General features: G+C 37.8%; 1 protein-coding gene across 1 annotated transcript in view; it reads right to left on the bottom strand.

Moving 5' to 3' along the window:
- Positions 1–15,986, bottom strand: part of SLC9C1 (solute carrier family 9 member C1) — a 175,937-nt gene that overhangs the window by 38,219 nt on the left and 121,732 nt on the right. Inside the window, 5 exon segments of the mRNA XM_032755066.2 lie at positions 1,054–1,180; positions 2,682–2,867; positions 3,001–3,132; positions 13,736–13,906; positions 14,769–14,867. Of these exon segments, the coding sequence (XP_032610957.1) occupies positions 1,054–1,180; positions 2,682–2,867; positions 3,001–3,132; positions 13,736–13,906; positions 14,769–14,867 (715 nt within the window).

Here is a 15,986-nt window from a genome sequence, read left to right as displayed (position 1 = left end):
ACAGTCCCCGGAGTGTGATGTTCCCCTTCCTGTGTCCATGAGTTCTCATTGTTCAATTCCCACCTATGAGTGAGAACATGCGGTGTTTGGTTTTTTGTCCTTGCGATAGTTTACTGAGAATGATGTTTTCCAGTTTCATCCATGTCCCTACAAAGGACACGAACTCATCATTTTTTATGGCTGCATAGTATTCCATGGTGTATATGTGCCACATTTTCTTAATCCAGTCTATCGTTGTTGGACATTTGGGTTGGTTCCAACTCTTTGCTATTGTGAATAGTGCTGCAATAAACATACGTGTGCATGTGTCTTTATAGCAGCATGATTTATAGTCCTTTGGGTATATACCCAGTAATGGGATGGCTGGGTCAAATGGTATTTCTAGTTCGAGATCCCTGAGGAATCGCCACACTGACTTCCACAATGGTTGAACTAGTTTACAGTCCCACCAACAGTGTAAAAGTGTTCCTATTTCTCCACATCCTCTCCAGCACCTGTTGTTTCCTGATTTTTTAATGATGGCCATTCTAACTGGTGTAAGATGGTATCTCACTGTGGTTTTGATTTGCATTTCTCTGATGGCCAGTGATGATGAGCATTTCTTCATGTGTTTTTCGGCTGCATAAATGTCTTCTTTTGAGAAGTGTCTGTTCATGTCCTCTGCCCACTTTTTGATGGGGTTGTTTGTTTTTTTCTTGTAAATTTGTTTGAGTTCATTGTAGATTCTGGATATTAGCCCTTTGGTTATTTTTATTGTTATTGCTATATAACATATCTTAATTTTAGGGAAGAGCTACTAATTCCCTCATTAATGTTTTTTCATATCATTTTGATAATTATGCACTTTTGTTCTTATGGATGAAATATATAATAATTTAAAAGTGTAAATTCAATATTGTCTGTCTGAACTCATACATTGAATAGCAAATATGGCAGTTAAAAGGATTCCTCAATATATTAGGCAGAATGCAAACAACAGTTTCCAAATACACATATGGCTATTTTATAAAGGGAAAGTAAGTTTTCACAATTGCTCAAAGAAATCTAACTCACCTATTAATTCTGGTGTAAGAGAACTTTTATGTTTAGGAACAAACTTTCTAATATTCCATCTGAATGTTTTCATGTTAATCGGAGTTTGAGTAATCACTACTTTTGTGAAATCTTCAATACCTTGTATCTGAAAGTTGACAGAATGCAAGTTAATTTCTGAGCAAATACCTTACAATAAACATTTATCTAGTAAGCTGCTATTTCTGGCTTTCTCTAGGTATCTGGGAAAAATGGAAAATATTATCAAATCAACACAAATAAGACTGATATCTTAAAATACTTGGATATGTTGATTTTGAAAAAGTCAATATTCCATATACATTCATTGATTTTTAAATATTTCTATTCCATATGAAAAAAATGATTAATAGTGAATTACCAATGGCCCTTTAAAAATCATCCAGAGACTTTTTCTACATGGCAAAAAGAAAGTTTAATGAAAAGAGTATTTCAAAATATTCTTTTCATTAAACTTTCTGCCATATAGAAATATTTCAAAATATTCTTCCACCTTGTGGTTGTTTTCAATATAGTTTGAATCACATTGGTACCCAAATCCGCAATGAGTAGGGCTGTTTCTCGGGAAGTAGATAGAGTTTATCAGGCTCCAGGCTCCTGCTTGGCGTCTAAATTCTCAACAAGCACCCACACCAAATCTCTGTTATGTGTTCAAGGATAGAGGTAGAGAGCAGCATAGCGGAGAATGTTTCACTTCCTGTCATTAAGCACTATGTCAGTGCCGGTGATGTCCACTTAGAAAATTTTCTTGTGATCATTTCTCACCTTGGGATCCCTCCCATTCCCATTACACTTTTTTCTTATGTCCAAAATCTACCCTGTAAGTGCTTTCATCCTAGCTGTAAAACATTTTATTAATATATTTACTTATTTGTTTCTTTCCACTTGGATGAGAGATCTCTTGAGGATAAGTTGTAAGTATCATTTTTTTAATCATTTCAATATATAGCACTGTATTCAAGCATATTTTAAATAACTCTGAGTCCTCTTTGAATTACTTTTTGTTGCTGTATCTTTTATGTCCCCTGATTCCTTTTGACATGTGCCTCTCTGATTCTCCCCCAACACAAAACAATACACAAACACACACACACACACACACACACTCCTTTCCTAATTTACATGGCTCAGGTTCTCATTTTGATTGGCAGGGGAACTCAATTAACAGTTTAAATATGAGAAGACATTCACTTTCAAAGCAGCTGTGGAAATACTACTAATACTCAATTCAGCATCAGTCTGGCAGAACCTTTCTAGAGCATTGTTGATACAGTTTTTCTGCAACATGTGAGTAAAATAAATGCACCCTCTTTTGCAATGAATAACTGCAAAATCTAACTGTAGCCAAAATGTCCAGCTTGGCCTTCATAGGCATTGGATGGGAATAACTTGTGCTTGGGCTAGCAAGTGCCAAAGCAGTCAATGAACTTGGTGTGTGTGGGCGTATGTGGGTGTGGTTGTGGGTATGAGTGAGTGTTTATGGAGTGGTGGGAAAAGGGAGAAGATTGGAAGGTGAAAAGCTTAAGATTATAGTGACAGTTTTTCTGATGTTAATACATTGTTGGACATATGGCATATTGATCTGAAGACAGGAATCAATATTTCTTTACCTGATGGCATGTTATAGGAATTAAGAAAGGTGCTCTATAAGTTTTTCGTAACAGACAATCTTCTACAGCTCCATGTATGAGGATAACATAGATTAGATTTTCATCATAAATATCAGTTTTGGTGCTCGTTGGTATATCTACTACATAAATATTAGAGAGCTTTAGTTGCATCTTGTAGTTCCAATCCTGTTTTAGAAAACACAATTTCAGTCTATTATTAGTTTATGAAGTTTAATATATATTCATAAATAGTCAATTATAATGTTTTAATGCCATTCCATTCAAAGAAAAAAGACAAGTTTATACAAGCACTTCCTACCTCATAAGATAAGTGTTCTCTGATTTTTCTGGCTGTAATAGCGAGTCCAATTTTTAGCCACATTTTGTGTTCAATGAGAGGAGAGCATTGCTCAAAAGCATCATACAAGTGAGTTTTGGGAATAAAACATGTCTGGAAAAGAAGGATGTAAATTTGGTATTTTATTTTGTGCACTATGGTTTAAGGAATAAAGTTTTTTTGTTTAGGTACACTATTAAAGCTAATAATTTAATTAGGTAAGACTCACATAATAGCATGGAAACTTAATAAAATGTGTCTACCAATGAAAATTGGTGTGTCCTTTCCCTATGTTCTTGTTGACTTTGTCAAAATCAGTTGGCTGTAAAATGTGGCTTTATTTCTGGGTTTTTAAATTCTGTTCCATTGATGTATGTGTATATTTGTATACCAGTATCATGCTGTTTTGATTACTATATCTTTATAGTATAATTTGAAGTTAGGTGATGTGATTCCCCCAGCTTTGTTCTTTTTGCTTAGGATTGCTTTGGATATTTGAGTTTTGATTACTATATAGTATAATTTGAAGTTAGGTGATGTGATTCCCCCAGCTTTGTTCTTTTTGCTTAGGATTGCTTTGGATATTTGAGCTTGTTTTTTGTTCCATATGAATTTTAGGATAGTTTTTTTCCAATTCTGTGAAAAATCGTGACATTTTGATAGATATTGCATTCAATCTATAGATTGCTTTGGGCAGTGTGGTCATTTCAACAGTACTAATTCTTCTGATCTATGAGCATAGGATGTTTTTCATTTGTTTGTGTCATCTAAAATTTCTTTCCATAAATGGTATTGGGAAAATTTGATTGCTTTATGCAAAACAATAACACTGGACCCTTTATCTCTCACCACATTAAAAAAAATCAACTCAAGATGGATTAAAGAGTTAAACATTAGATCCCACACTATCAACATGCTGGAAGAAAACCTAGAGAAAAGTCTTCTGGACATTGGTGTAGGCAAAGAATTCATGACTAAAACCTCAAAAGCACAGGCAACAAGAACAAAAATAGACAAATGGAACATAATTTAACTAAATAGCTTCTGTACCACAAAAATAAATAAATATCAAGTGAACAAGCAACCTATTCACTGGGAGAAACAAAAACCCTGCAGAATGGGAGAATATATTTGCAAACTATGCGTCTGACAATGGACCAATGTCCAGAATTTACAAGGAACTCAAATAGCCTTTCTGACTAGTGTAAGGTGGTATCTCATTGTAGTTTTCATGTGCATTTTTCAGATGATTAATGATTTTGAACATTGTTTATATACCTGTTGGCCATTTGTATGTCTTCTTTTGAGAAATGTTTATTCAGTTCCTTTGCTTATTTTTAATTGTATTATTTATTTTCTTGCTGTTGAGCTTTTGAGTTCCTTATATATTTTAGATACAAACCCATTATCAGATTATGATTTACACATATTTTATTTTTTATAAGATAAAAAATAGAAAACAAATTACTAAAAATTATTTGACCTTTTAGATAAATATATGCCTCTATAAATGTGTTATTTGAGGGGAGCAAACTTTTTAGGCAAAAATAAAATGCTTATGCTAAAAGTGAACAGACCATTGGTTACTAAGAATAAAACTTCTATGAATAGTGAAAAACAAGTTTTGTGTACATTGGATTTTATTTCTCTTGGGTCAGTATCTTTTTTTTGTGTAGTATAGGACATGTATATTTAACTTTTGTAAGCAACTGACAAACTGTTTCAGACCAAAACCACTGTTCAGATTAAAATCTCTGGTTTCAGAAGTTGTTTCAACATTTTACACTCTCATCAGCCATGTATGAAAATTTCAGCTGGGCACGGTGGCTCATGCCTGTAATCTCAGTACTTTGGGAGGCTGAGGCGGGCTGAGCACCTGAGGTCAGGAGTTCGAGACCAGCCTGGCCAACATGGCGAAACGCCATCTCTACTAAAAATACAAAAATTAGCTGGGCGTGGTGGCACGTGACTGTAATCCTAGCTACTTGGGAGGCTGAGGCAGGAGAATCACTTGAACCCAGGAGGCGGAGGTTGCAGTGAGCTGAGATTGGGAGCCATTGCACTCCAGCCTGGGCAACAGAGTGAGACTCTGTCAGAAAAAAAAAAAAAGGAAAGAAAATTTTAGTTGCTCCACGTCCTTGCCAATACCTGTTATTCAGTGTTTTTATTTTTAGGCAATGTAGTAGGTGTGTATTGACATACCACTGTGGGTTTAATTTGCATGTTTCTGGCAGCTAATGATGGTGAACATCTTCATGCGTTTATTGGCCATTTGTATATTCTTTGTAAAGTGTCTGTTCACATTCTTTGCCCAGTTTTTAATTCAGTAGTTTGTCTTCTTATTTTTGAATTGTAAGAGTTATTTATAGATTCTATTATCAAATCCTTTTCTTGGGGAACTTTTGAAAAATCCCTAAGCCCATGACTCATATTTTTCCCTGAGCCTGCTGCTCATGTTTTTTGTGATGTCTTTTGAAGAGCAGAAGATTTTTAATTTTGGTGACATCCAATTTATCAATATTTCGTTTTATGGTTATACTTAAAAAAAATCCTGGCTAAGACATATTTGCCTACCTTAAGTTCTCCTATGTTTTCTTCTATACTTTATATAGTTCTATCTTTCATGTTGAAGTATATGATCATGCCACGTTACATTTTGGGCCTAGTATGTGGGGATCAAGGTTCATTGCTTCTGCATGGATATTCAGTGTTTTCAGGATTATTTGTTGAAAATATTGTAATTTTTCCATGGAGATAATTTGATCCTTTGTCAAAAATCTATTGACTATGTATGTGTGGATTTATTTATGGATTCTCTTTTCTGTTGTATTGATCTCTACATCTTAACCTAAAGCCAACATCATGTGGCCTTAATTACACGGGATGTATGCCTTTAAATCAGGTAGTGTAAATCATCTAACTTTTTTATATTTGTTTTGTCTATTACAGGTCCTCTGCATTTTCATATATATTCTACAAAAAGAGTCTGTGGAGATTTTGATTGAGGTTGTATTAAATCTATAGATCAATTATGAAGAATGGATATCTTAATAATATTATGGGCTCTAATTCACAAATACAGTGTACTTCTCCATTTATTTAATCTTTTTTCAGTTATCTAGGAAATAGTTTATGGTTTTCATTGTATAGTTATTCTACGTATTTCATTAACTTTATGTCTATCCCTTTTATATTTTGATTATTTTTGTAAAAATAATTAAAAATTTTATTTCCTGTTGTTTGTTGCTAGTATATGAAAACACAATTAATTTTTGGAATTTGGACTTGTATTTTACCACCTTACTAAATTCATTATAAATTCTAGTTATTTTTCTTAGAATCTTAAAAATGTAGATATCGGCCGGGCGCGGTGGCTCACGCTTGTAATCCCAGCACTTTGGGAGGCCGAGGCGGGTGGATCACGAGGTCAGGAGATCAAGACCATGGTGAAACCCCGTCTGTACTAAAAAATACAAAAAATTAGCCGGGCATGGTGGCGGGCGCCTGTAGTCCCACCTACTGGGAGAGGCTGAGGCAGGAGAATGGCGTGAACCCAGGAGGCGGAGCTTGCACTGAGCCGAGATTGCGCCACTGCACTCCAGCCTGGGCGACAGAGCGAGACTCTGTCTCAACAAAAAAGAAAAAAAACAACAAAAAACAAATGTAGATATCATGCCATCTTGCAGAGACAATTTTAGTGCTTTCTTTGTAATTTTTATGTCAGTTTATTTCTTTTTCTAGCCCTATTATACTAGTTAACAACTCCAATATAATACCGAATGGAAGTGGTGAGTGGACATTCTCGTCTTGCTCTCAGTCTTATCGTCTTAGTTTTTCATCACTAGATGTGATATTAGCTGTAAATTTATAATAAATGCCCCTTATTGAGTTCAGGAAGTTGCATTCTATTTTGAGTTTTTGGAGATTTTTTAAAAGAATGTTATATTTTGTAAAATTCTTTTTGTTCTATATCTACTTGAATATCATATAAATTTTCTGTTTTTTTCTTATAATGTGTTGAATCACAATGGTTGATTTTCAAATGTCGAATCAATCTTATATTCCTAAAATAAAGCTTATTTATTTAGTTTTGATGTCTAATCCTTTTAATATATTCCTGGATTCAACTTGCTAGTATCTTATTAATGATTTTTTTGGTCCACATTAATGTGGGATTATTGGTCTGTAATTTTCTTTTGCTGAAATGTTTTTTCAAGGTTTAGTATTTGTTTACACTGGCCCCATAAAATGCACTGGAAAGCTTTTTTTTCCTCCTTTGTTTCCTGACAAAGTCTGTGTAAGGTTCCTATTATTTCTTCCCGAAATATTTGATAAAACTCATCAGTAAAACCATCCGGCATGGAGTTGTTTTTGTGGGAAGGATACAAATTCCAAAAATCTCAATATGTATAGGACTATTAAAAAGTTCTAGTCCTTAAGTAAATTTTGACTGTGTGCTTTTTAAAATTTTTTCATTTAGGTTTAGGGATACAGGTGCAGTTTTGTTATATAGGTAAATTACATTTCGCAGGGATCTGGTGTACAGATCATTTTATCACCCAGGTAATAAGCATAATAGTACATGATATGTAGTTTTTTGATTCTTACCTTCCTCTCTAGACTCCACTCTCAAGTAGGCTCTGGTGTATCTTGCTCCCTTTTTTGTGTCCATATGTACTTGATGTTTAGCCCCCATTTATAAGTGAGAACATGCAGTATTTGCTTTTCTGTTCCTGTGTTAGTTTGCTAAGGATAATAGTGTCCACCTCCATCTATGTTGCTGCAAAGGACATGATCTCATTCTTTTCTATGGCTGCATAGTATTCCATGGTGTGTATGTACCACATTTTATTTATCCAGTCTACCGTTGATGGGCATTTAGGTTGATTCCATGTCTTTGCTGTTGTGAATAGTGCTGCAAAGAACATACACGTATATGTGTCTTTATAGTAGAATGATTTATATTCCCTTCTGCATATACCCAATAATAAAATTGCTGGGTTGAATGGTAATTCTGTTTTAAGTTCTTTTAGAAATTGCCAACATTCTTTCCACAATGGCTGAACTAATTTACATTCCCATCAGTAGGATATAAGCATTCCCTTTTCTCCACAGCCTTGCCAGCATCTGTTATTTTTTGACTTTTTAATGATAGTCATTCTGACTGGTGTGAGATGGTATCTCATTGTGTTTTGATTTGTATTTCAAATGTAAATGGTTAGTGATCATCAGAATTTTTTCATATGCTTGATGGCCATGTTTATATCTTCTTTAGAAAAGTGTCTGTTCATATGGTTTGCCCAATTTTTAATGGAGTTGTTTGTGTTTTGCTTGTTAATTTGTTTAAGTTTCTTAGAGAGTCTGGCTTATAAACCTTTGTCAGATGCATAGTTTGCAAGCATTGTCTTTCATTCTGTAAGTTGTTGCCCCTGGGGGCTCCACCTCCATGAAATGTGGAGCTGCTGTTACTGGTCAGCTGGAGGCATGGGTTGTGTGTACTGTTGTCATGACCTTAGGATTTTTCTTGGTGGGGATCAGGGGGGCCAAAAGCTCACAGGGAGGAAAGATTGGTCTTTCCTCTGTCTGGTAGCTGTGGCATGTGGTAAGCTTTGGTGTAGCCCTCAGGCTCTTTGTTTCCTCCCCAGACTAAGGGAAGCAGGGATACAACTGTTACTGTGGCAGTGGCAGGAGCAGGGGTGCAGTTGTATGTCTCTAGGAGCCTCTCCCTGGGCAAACTCTGGGCCACTACCAGTGAGTATGCTTAGTTGTGGATGGAGCAACTGTTCTACTTTCATGAGCCGGGGGCCCTGCCTGGTGAAGAGTTGGGGTGGTGGTTCACCTCCATATGGTGGCTGCCATGTGCTGGAGGTGCCAGCATAATGACTAGGCCCTTTGTTCCTTTCCAGTGTCAGGGCTGTAAGGGCTGAGCCACTGCAAATGTAGTAGCAGAGGGGTTGTGAGTTGACTCTATGATTTTCTCCTTGAAGAAATGCTGGGCTGTCTTTGATTGTGGTGATCAGGCAAGGGTTGGGTCATTGTGCTGGAGTCCCAGGCCAGGCAGCCCTGCCCAGTGAGGAAAAGTGAGGATCCAGATCTGCGTGGAGAACAGTCTGGCCACTTTTCTGTGAGCTGGTTGCTCTTTGCTGGGGGTCTGGACCAGCCTCTGGTCCCTACAGACTCTCTGGATCCTGGAGACAGCAAGGGCAAGGGCTGCAAGACAGCAAGGATGGCAACTCCCCCTCCCACGGGGAGTCCTGTCCAGGGAGTTGCAGAACTGCTACTGGCTCAATAGCCCCGACAAAGGGTGGCTGGAGGCCCAGGCCTGGAGGACTTGCCCAGTGAGGAGATGTGGGAACTAGCTCCATATAACAGTCTGGCCACTTTTCCATAGGGCTGCTGTGGTATGCTGGGTGTCTGCTCCAGTCCCTACCCACCTCGGACTTTCTAGTGCCTGAGGTAACAATGAGTGGAGGGTGTGAAACAGCAGAGATGGTGGCCTGCCTCTCCCTCTGAGAGCTCTGCCCCAGGGAGGTATGAACCTATTGCCAGCCTGAACACACCTGTAGGAGGTAGCTACAGGAGTGTCCTACCCAGTGAAAAGGAATGGGATCAAAGACCCACTTAAAAATAACAGTCTGGCCATGTTTTCATAGAGCAGCTGTGCTAGCTGGAGGTCCACTCCAGCCTCCAGTTGCCTTGGACTCTTCAAAGCCCGAAGGCAAGAATAGCTAAGTTGACCAAACAGCAAAGATGGTGGTCCACCCTCCCTCTGGGAGCTCTGTAACAAGGAGGTTTGAAACTCAGTCAGCCAACACCAGTAGGGGTGATTGGAGGACCCCAGTTGGGAGATTCTGCCTAGTGAGGAGAAATGGGATTCGGGATCTGCATGAATAAGAAGTCTGACTGCTTCTCCATAGTACTGCTGGGCAGTGCTGAGGGACTGCTCTAGTCCCTCATTGTCACCGATTTGCCTGAGCCCTAAGGCAACAGTGGCTGAGGCTGTGAAACAGCAAAGGCGGTGGCCCGCCCGACCTGCTGGGAGCTCTTTCTCAGAGAGATGCAATGCTGCTACCCATGGCTGGCTGGATTTCCAAGCCAGTGGGTCTTATCATGTGATGTACCATGGGCCTGCAGACCATCATTGGTCAGTCCCCTGGATTCAGTCCCTTTCTTAGGAGTAGGTATGGGGATCTAACCTCCTGCTGAGGGTTGCAGCTGCTTTTGCTGGGAGGCCTGGGTATCTAAGGCTCCTAGGGCTCCACATGTGCCTGAGTGGCTGCTCTGCCAAGACTCCACATAGCTCTGCATGTCAGACTGCAGGCCCTAGTGGAGTGGGTCCTCCTGACTGGAGGGTTGTAAAGATCCATGGGAGAAGCATGGGTTCCTGGGGCTGCTCATTCACTCACTGCTTCCCTGGGCAGGGGAGGTTCCCCTGACTCTGTGTCGCTCCCAGGTGGGTGGTCATCCTGCCTTACTTTCCTCCGTTCTCCGTGAATTGAGTTGTTTCCTTGATTAGTCCCAGTGTGTGTACCTGGATGTTTCAGTTGAAAGTGCTATGTTTACTTGCCCCTTCCATCCCTCTCTGTGAGAGCGGCGCACACCAGCTGCTTCTAATCAGCCATGTTGGCCACCTCTCTCCAGAATCAATTTTTAACAACTGGTTTAAAGTCTTTGACCAATCTATAGTCTAGACAATCTCCATGATGGTTTTTACCGAATGCTTTACTCCTCACCTTTTATACTATAGATCACAATTTCATGCTTCTTTGCTTGTTTTGTAATTCATGGTTGCTGATGATAACACTACAGAGATTCCAGATTATTTTATCTTCCTCTGAAAATTGTTGATTTTTGTTATAGTAGGCAGTTCATTTACTATCTGATCACACTGAGCTTGTATAGGCTGGGTTTTACAATTTGATTGAGTGAATCATAGAAAACCTCAGGTATCTAAGACAGTGTAACTTGTCTCCAAACTCTGTCTCCACCATGGATGCTGTCAGGGCTTGCTCCAAGGCTTTGTTAGGTCTTAGAATAAGAGCAAGCCTTCTTCTAGGTCATGATTCTTACTCCTAAGGCCTATCCTTTCTGGTCTCTCAGCTATGGGCCTGAGATTTTAACAGATCTTTCCTTTCTGTTAGGTATCTTGACTTCTTGACTTCTTGACTCCTGGTGTCTCTCTCTCTCTCTCTCTTTTTTTTTTTTTTTTTGTGACAGAGTCTTGCTCTGTCGCCCAGGCTGGAGTGCAGTGGTGCAATCTCGGCTCACTGCAACCTCTGCCTCCTGGGTTCAAGTGATTCTCCTGCCTCAGCCTTCTGAGTAGTTGGGATTACAGGTGTGTGCCACTGTGCCCAGCTAATTTTTGTATTTTTATTGGAGCCAGGGTTTCACCATGTTGGCCAGGTTGGTCTCGAACTCCTGACCTCAGGTGATCCACCAGCCTCAGCCTACCAAAGTGCTGGGATTACAGGCGTGACCCCCTGCACCTTGCCTGACTCCTGGTATCTCTCTTCCTTTCTTAACAATCTGGTAAATCTAGTTGTGTCTCATCCTGGGCATTTGCAGCCTGTCTCTCAACCAAGGACTTGTAGAGAACCACCACACAGACTACTTGGGTCTTTCTCCATGTAAGACTTTGTCTTACTTCCTGCTCTGCAGATTCTAGCCAAGTTAGCTTCCACAACTTCTGATGTCTCATTTCTCAGCTTAGCAGGATCGCCATCTTCTGCTTGGATTCTTATTGCATCATGGTCAGGAAATAGTCCTAAGCAGAGGATCGGGGTGAATGTAGGGCTTACCTTGTGAGTTTCTCATCTCTTAGTTTTGGGTAACGTAAGTTTACCTATATAACAAACCTGCACATGTACCCCTGTACCTAAAATAAAAGGTTTGAAAAGTTTTTTTTCAAAAAGTAAAACAAACAAACAAAAAATTAAATAGAAAAAAATCACATTTGCCTCATATATTTTATTAAGTTTTAGGGTTTTTTTTTTTATAGCAGATGTGCAGCTCTGTTACCAGTAACTTCATTATAGCCCAAAGCAGAAGGCTAGAGTGTTTTATGCAAATTCCAGGTATCATAAATATATAATTTTATTTGTAAATATTTTAATGAGATATTTTAAATATATAACATATGTGATTATATGCCAAAAATAAAAATATCATTTAGTATTCTGTTCACATTAAAATGTCCTAAGTTATCTCAAATAGGTCTCTTTATAATTGGTTTGTTCAAATTAGAGCAATTGTATTTATTTGGTTATTATATCTCAAGTCCATTTTTAATAATTTTTCTTTGCCTTCTTCCCCTCTACCACTACGTATTTTGTTTTTTGTGTTTTTTTTTGTAAACAGAGACAGAGTCTGGCTCTGTTACCAGTCTGGAGTGCAGTGGTGCAATCATGACTGACTGTAACCTTGGGTTCCTGGGCTCAAGCAATCCTCCCAAGTAGCTGCAACTACAGGCATGTGTCACCATGCCTGGCTAATTTTTTTTTTTTTAATTTTTTGCAGATATGTTGCAGGCCAGTCTCAAACTCCTGGCCTCCTCCTGCCCCAGCCTCCCAAAGTTTTGGGATTACAGGTATGAGCCACCATGTCTGCTACTCCATTCACTTTTTATGCCATTGATTTGTTAAAGAAATCAGGTTATTTGTCTACAGACTCTTCCACATTCTAAATTTAGCTGATTATTCCCTCTTGCTGTCAATTAACTTGTTTCTCTCCTTCCTGTATTTTCTGTAAACTGATTCAATCTATAGACTTGAAGAACTTCAGATTTTTTCTTGTGTGAGACTTCATGGGTGTTGCTAGCACTTCTGCTGCATCACATCATGAGGTACATCATGCCTGGTTGTCCCATTTAGTGACTCTAATATTGACCAATGTCCTTAGGTAGTATTTCCTTCATTATAACATTTTCTATTAACATTCACTTAGAAGTTTTAGTATCAACTGAAGGTTGTTTCCTAGATCTATTATTTTATTAGCGATGGCACAATGGAGATTTTCTGATTCTCTCATTCTGTGTTTGTTAGCTGAAATTCTATATAGAATTTTTCCTCAATTAAAAAACTACTTTGAAAGAGTTCATAGAAGAAAGGCAAGATAAATGTTTACTTCTTTCTCTTAAAAAAATCCATTTTCAAAGTAATAAAATGATATCCTAGCAACCTCAGTAGAAATTTTAAAAATTAGCATCATTATCAATGTATGGAATGTATGGATTTTCACATATTTATGGAGTTTAATTATTTACAGTCATTATTCTTTTTGAGTTCAAATTAAGCCAGTGGGAGCCCTTGGTACTGTGAGGATTTTGTTCTCAATCATCTGTAGGGAAACTTCCATGCACTTTGCCCAACTTTTATATTAATAGATTCTAGCCCTGTCTTTATCCCCTTTCTCATCTTTCAAATTATGGTATTGACAATTAACATATGCTAGCCAATTTCCCCATGAAAGAGCTTATATAGCCAATTTTTCTGGACAAATCTTTCTTTCTTTATGGTTGATTAACATTCATGAGCTATTTTGCCAGGGCTTTATACTAGATGAGTGTAATTTGGCAAGTTTTGTTCCTTTATTATTCCTAGTTTTTAAAAGTAAATTGTCAACTAGACTGTAAACTTATACTAAATACTAAAATAACCTTAAATCTGATATTAGATATTTAACAAAATATAACAAAAGTCACAGGTGAATTTTTTCTGACCTCCACTACAGTTTTGCAGGTGGCAGAATATTTCATAGGTTTATTAGTTAAGCAGCTTATCTCTCCTATTATTTCTCCACTGAGCATATAGTCTGTGTCGATTATCGGAAAATCTTTCTCCTTTGACTCCATCATTTGATCAATCCCTAAACCTGGCTTTGATTTTTCAAGCTGTTCAGGAACAAAGAAAGAGAAAAATACATATGCCAGTTAACTTGTATTACCAAAACTAATTTATGACTTTTTCCACTTTGGTTTGAGCAATTTTAATATTTACATATTGTCTTGAGAATAAATATTTTATTTCTTTTTAAGTAAAATTATTAAATTAGCAATAATTTAGACACAAAGCATTCTTAAATACTCTGATCTTTCTGATTCCTCCTACTCAGTTAATCTATACCCATTTTAGAATGGCTAAATCTCTAGCTTAGATCAGCATAAGATGAATAACAATTTATATTATAATTTTCCATCGTAAAAGATAATTCTTTTGAAAGTTTCCTGTTATCTGTGAGAAAGTATGGCTTTAAAATGATAGATAGTGTTATCCATTGTGTCTGAACATGAAAATTTATCATTAGATGGTAGTCACTGTCCGAAAAAAGAAACTATGCAGTTCTTAACATGGAAAGCTACTAATTATCAATTTCATAAAGTTTTCTTTAAAAACTTATGATCGCAAGTGCATTTATAAATAACTCTGCCTGGTCGGGTGCAGTGGCTCACACCTGTAATCCCAGCACTTTGGGAGGCTGAGGCGGGCGGATCACCTGAGGTCAGGAGTTTGAGACCAGCCTGGCTAACATGGTGAAACCTTGTTTCCGCTAAATATACAAAAAATTACCAGGGTGTGGTGGTGCATGCCTGTAATTCCAGCTACTTGGGAGGCTGAGGCAGGAGAATCACTTGAACCTGGGAGGTGGAGGCTTCAGTGAGCCAAGATCATGCCATTGCACTCCAGCTTGGGCAACAGGAGAGAAATTCTGTCTCAAAACAAAAAGACAAAACAAAACAAAAACCTCTGCCTTACCTTTACCATGCCCGAAATAATGATATAGATTCCTTTGGGCTCATCACCTTCTTCAAATATATCATTTCCACAATCAAATGTTACAACTTTGGCTTTTTCCTACAAGATACCACCAAATACATAAACTATAAACAACCTTTTAGGAGTGGTTGGGAATGTTAAAATTTGCATTTTTATTATTCATTTATTTATTTTTTTGAGACGGAGTCTCGCTCTGTCACCCATACTGGAGTGCAGTGGTGCGATCTCGGCTCACTGCACCCTCCCCCTCCTGGGTTCAAGCTGAGGAGAATTGTTTGAACCAATTCTCCTACCTCAGCCTCCTGAGTAGCTGGGATTACAGGTGCCCACCACCATGCCCAGCTAATTTTTGCATTTTTAGCAGATACGGGGTTTCACCACATTGGCCAGGCTGCTGTCAGACTCCTGACCTCAGGTTTTCCACCCACCTTGGCCTTCCAAAGTGCTTGGATTACAGGCATGAGCCACCATACCGGGCCTAAAATTTGCATTTTTAAAAAAAGTCTTTACATTTAAAAAATTACTATCATTGGATAATATCTGAAATATATTAGTAATACGTTTGTAACAGAAAATAGAAATTATGAATAGTAAACAGGAAGGTGGATCTTTATGAATATATGCAATTTTAGATAAGTATTCATACATGGATTAGAAAAGAAGTACTCTAGGAATGAGAATGTAATTAGGGGATAAAAATCTTTCATCTGGATGAAAAGTAATGGGAACAGACGTAGGCTAATGGCATGCATATGTCATACATACTCCTGCTCTAAACAGCTGATCAGGTAAATAAAATATTCATTTATTCAAAATGTTTTAATCAGGTAGAAAAATATAATTGGTCTTTTGATGTCAAATAGATATATAAAAAAGAATATTAGAACAAGTTAGATCCATTTATTTGTTCATTCCACAAGCACTTAACTGAGCATCCACTATGCATTATGCAAAGTGCTAGGGGCTGGGTATTTAAAAGATAGATGAGATAAAAAATATAGTAGGAGAGAGACCTAACGATAATTGTAATGTAATGTACTTAATGCTATAATAAAGGTACATATTGGATACAATGGCAGCAATATTCGTCCCCTGAAAACAATATAGTTCACAGGATGGTCTTCTACTGGGGCATTTGGCTCCAAAGCCTACTTCTCTGAGTACTCTGGTGGGGATGTTTCCAGAAAAGAAATAAGC

This window comes from Hylobates moloch, unplaced genomic scaffold, assembly GCF_009828535.3.
Source record: "Hylobates moloch isolate HMO894 unplaced genomic scaffold, HMol_V3 SCAFFOLD_4, whole genome shotgun sequence".
Classification (NCBI taxonomy): Eukaryota; Metazoa; Chordata; class Mammalia; order Primates; family Hylobatidae; genus Hylobates; species Hylobates moloch.
Note: the sequence above shows the minus strand (reverse complement) of the source record. Positions and strands in the feature narration are given on the sequence as shown.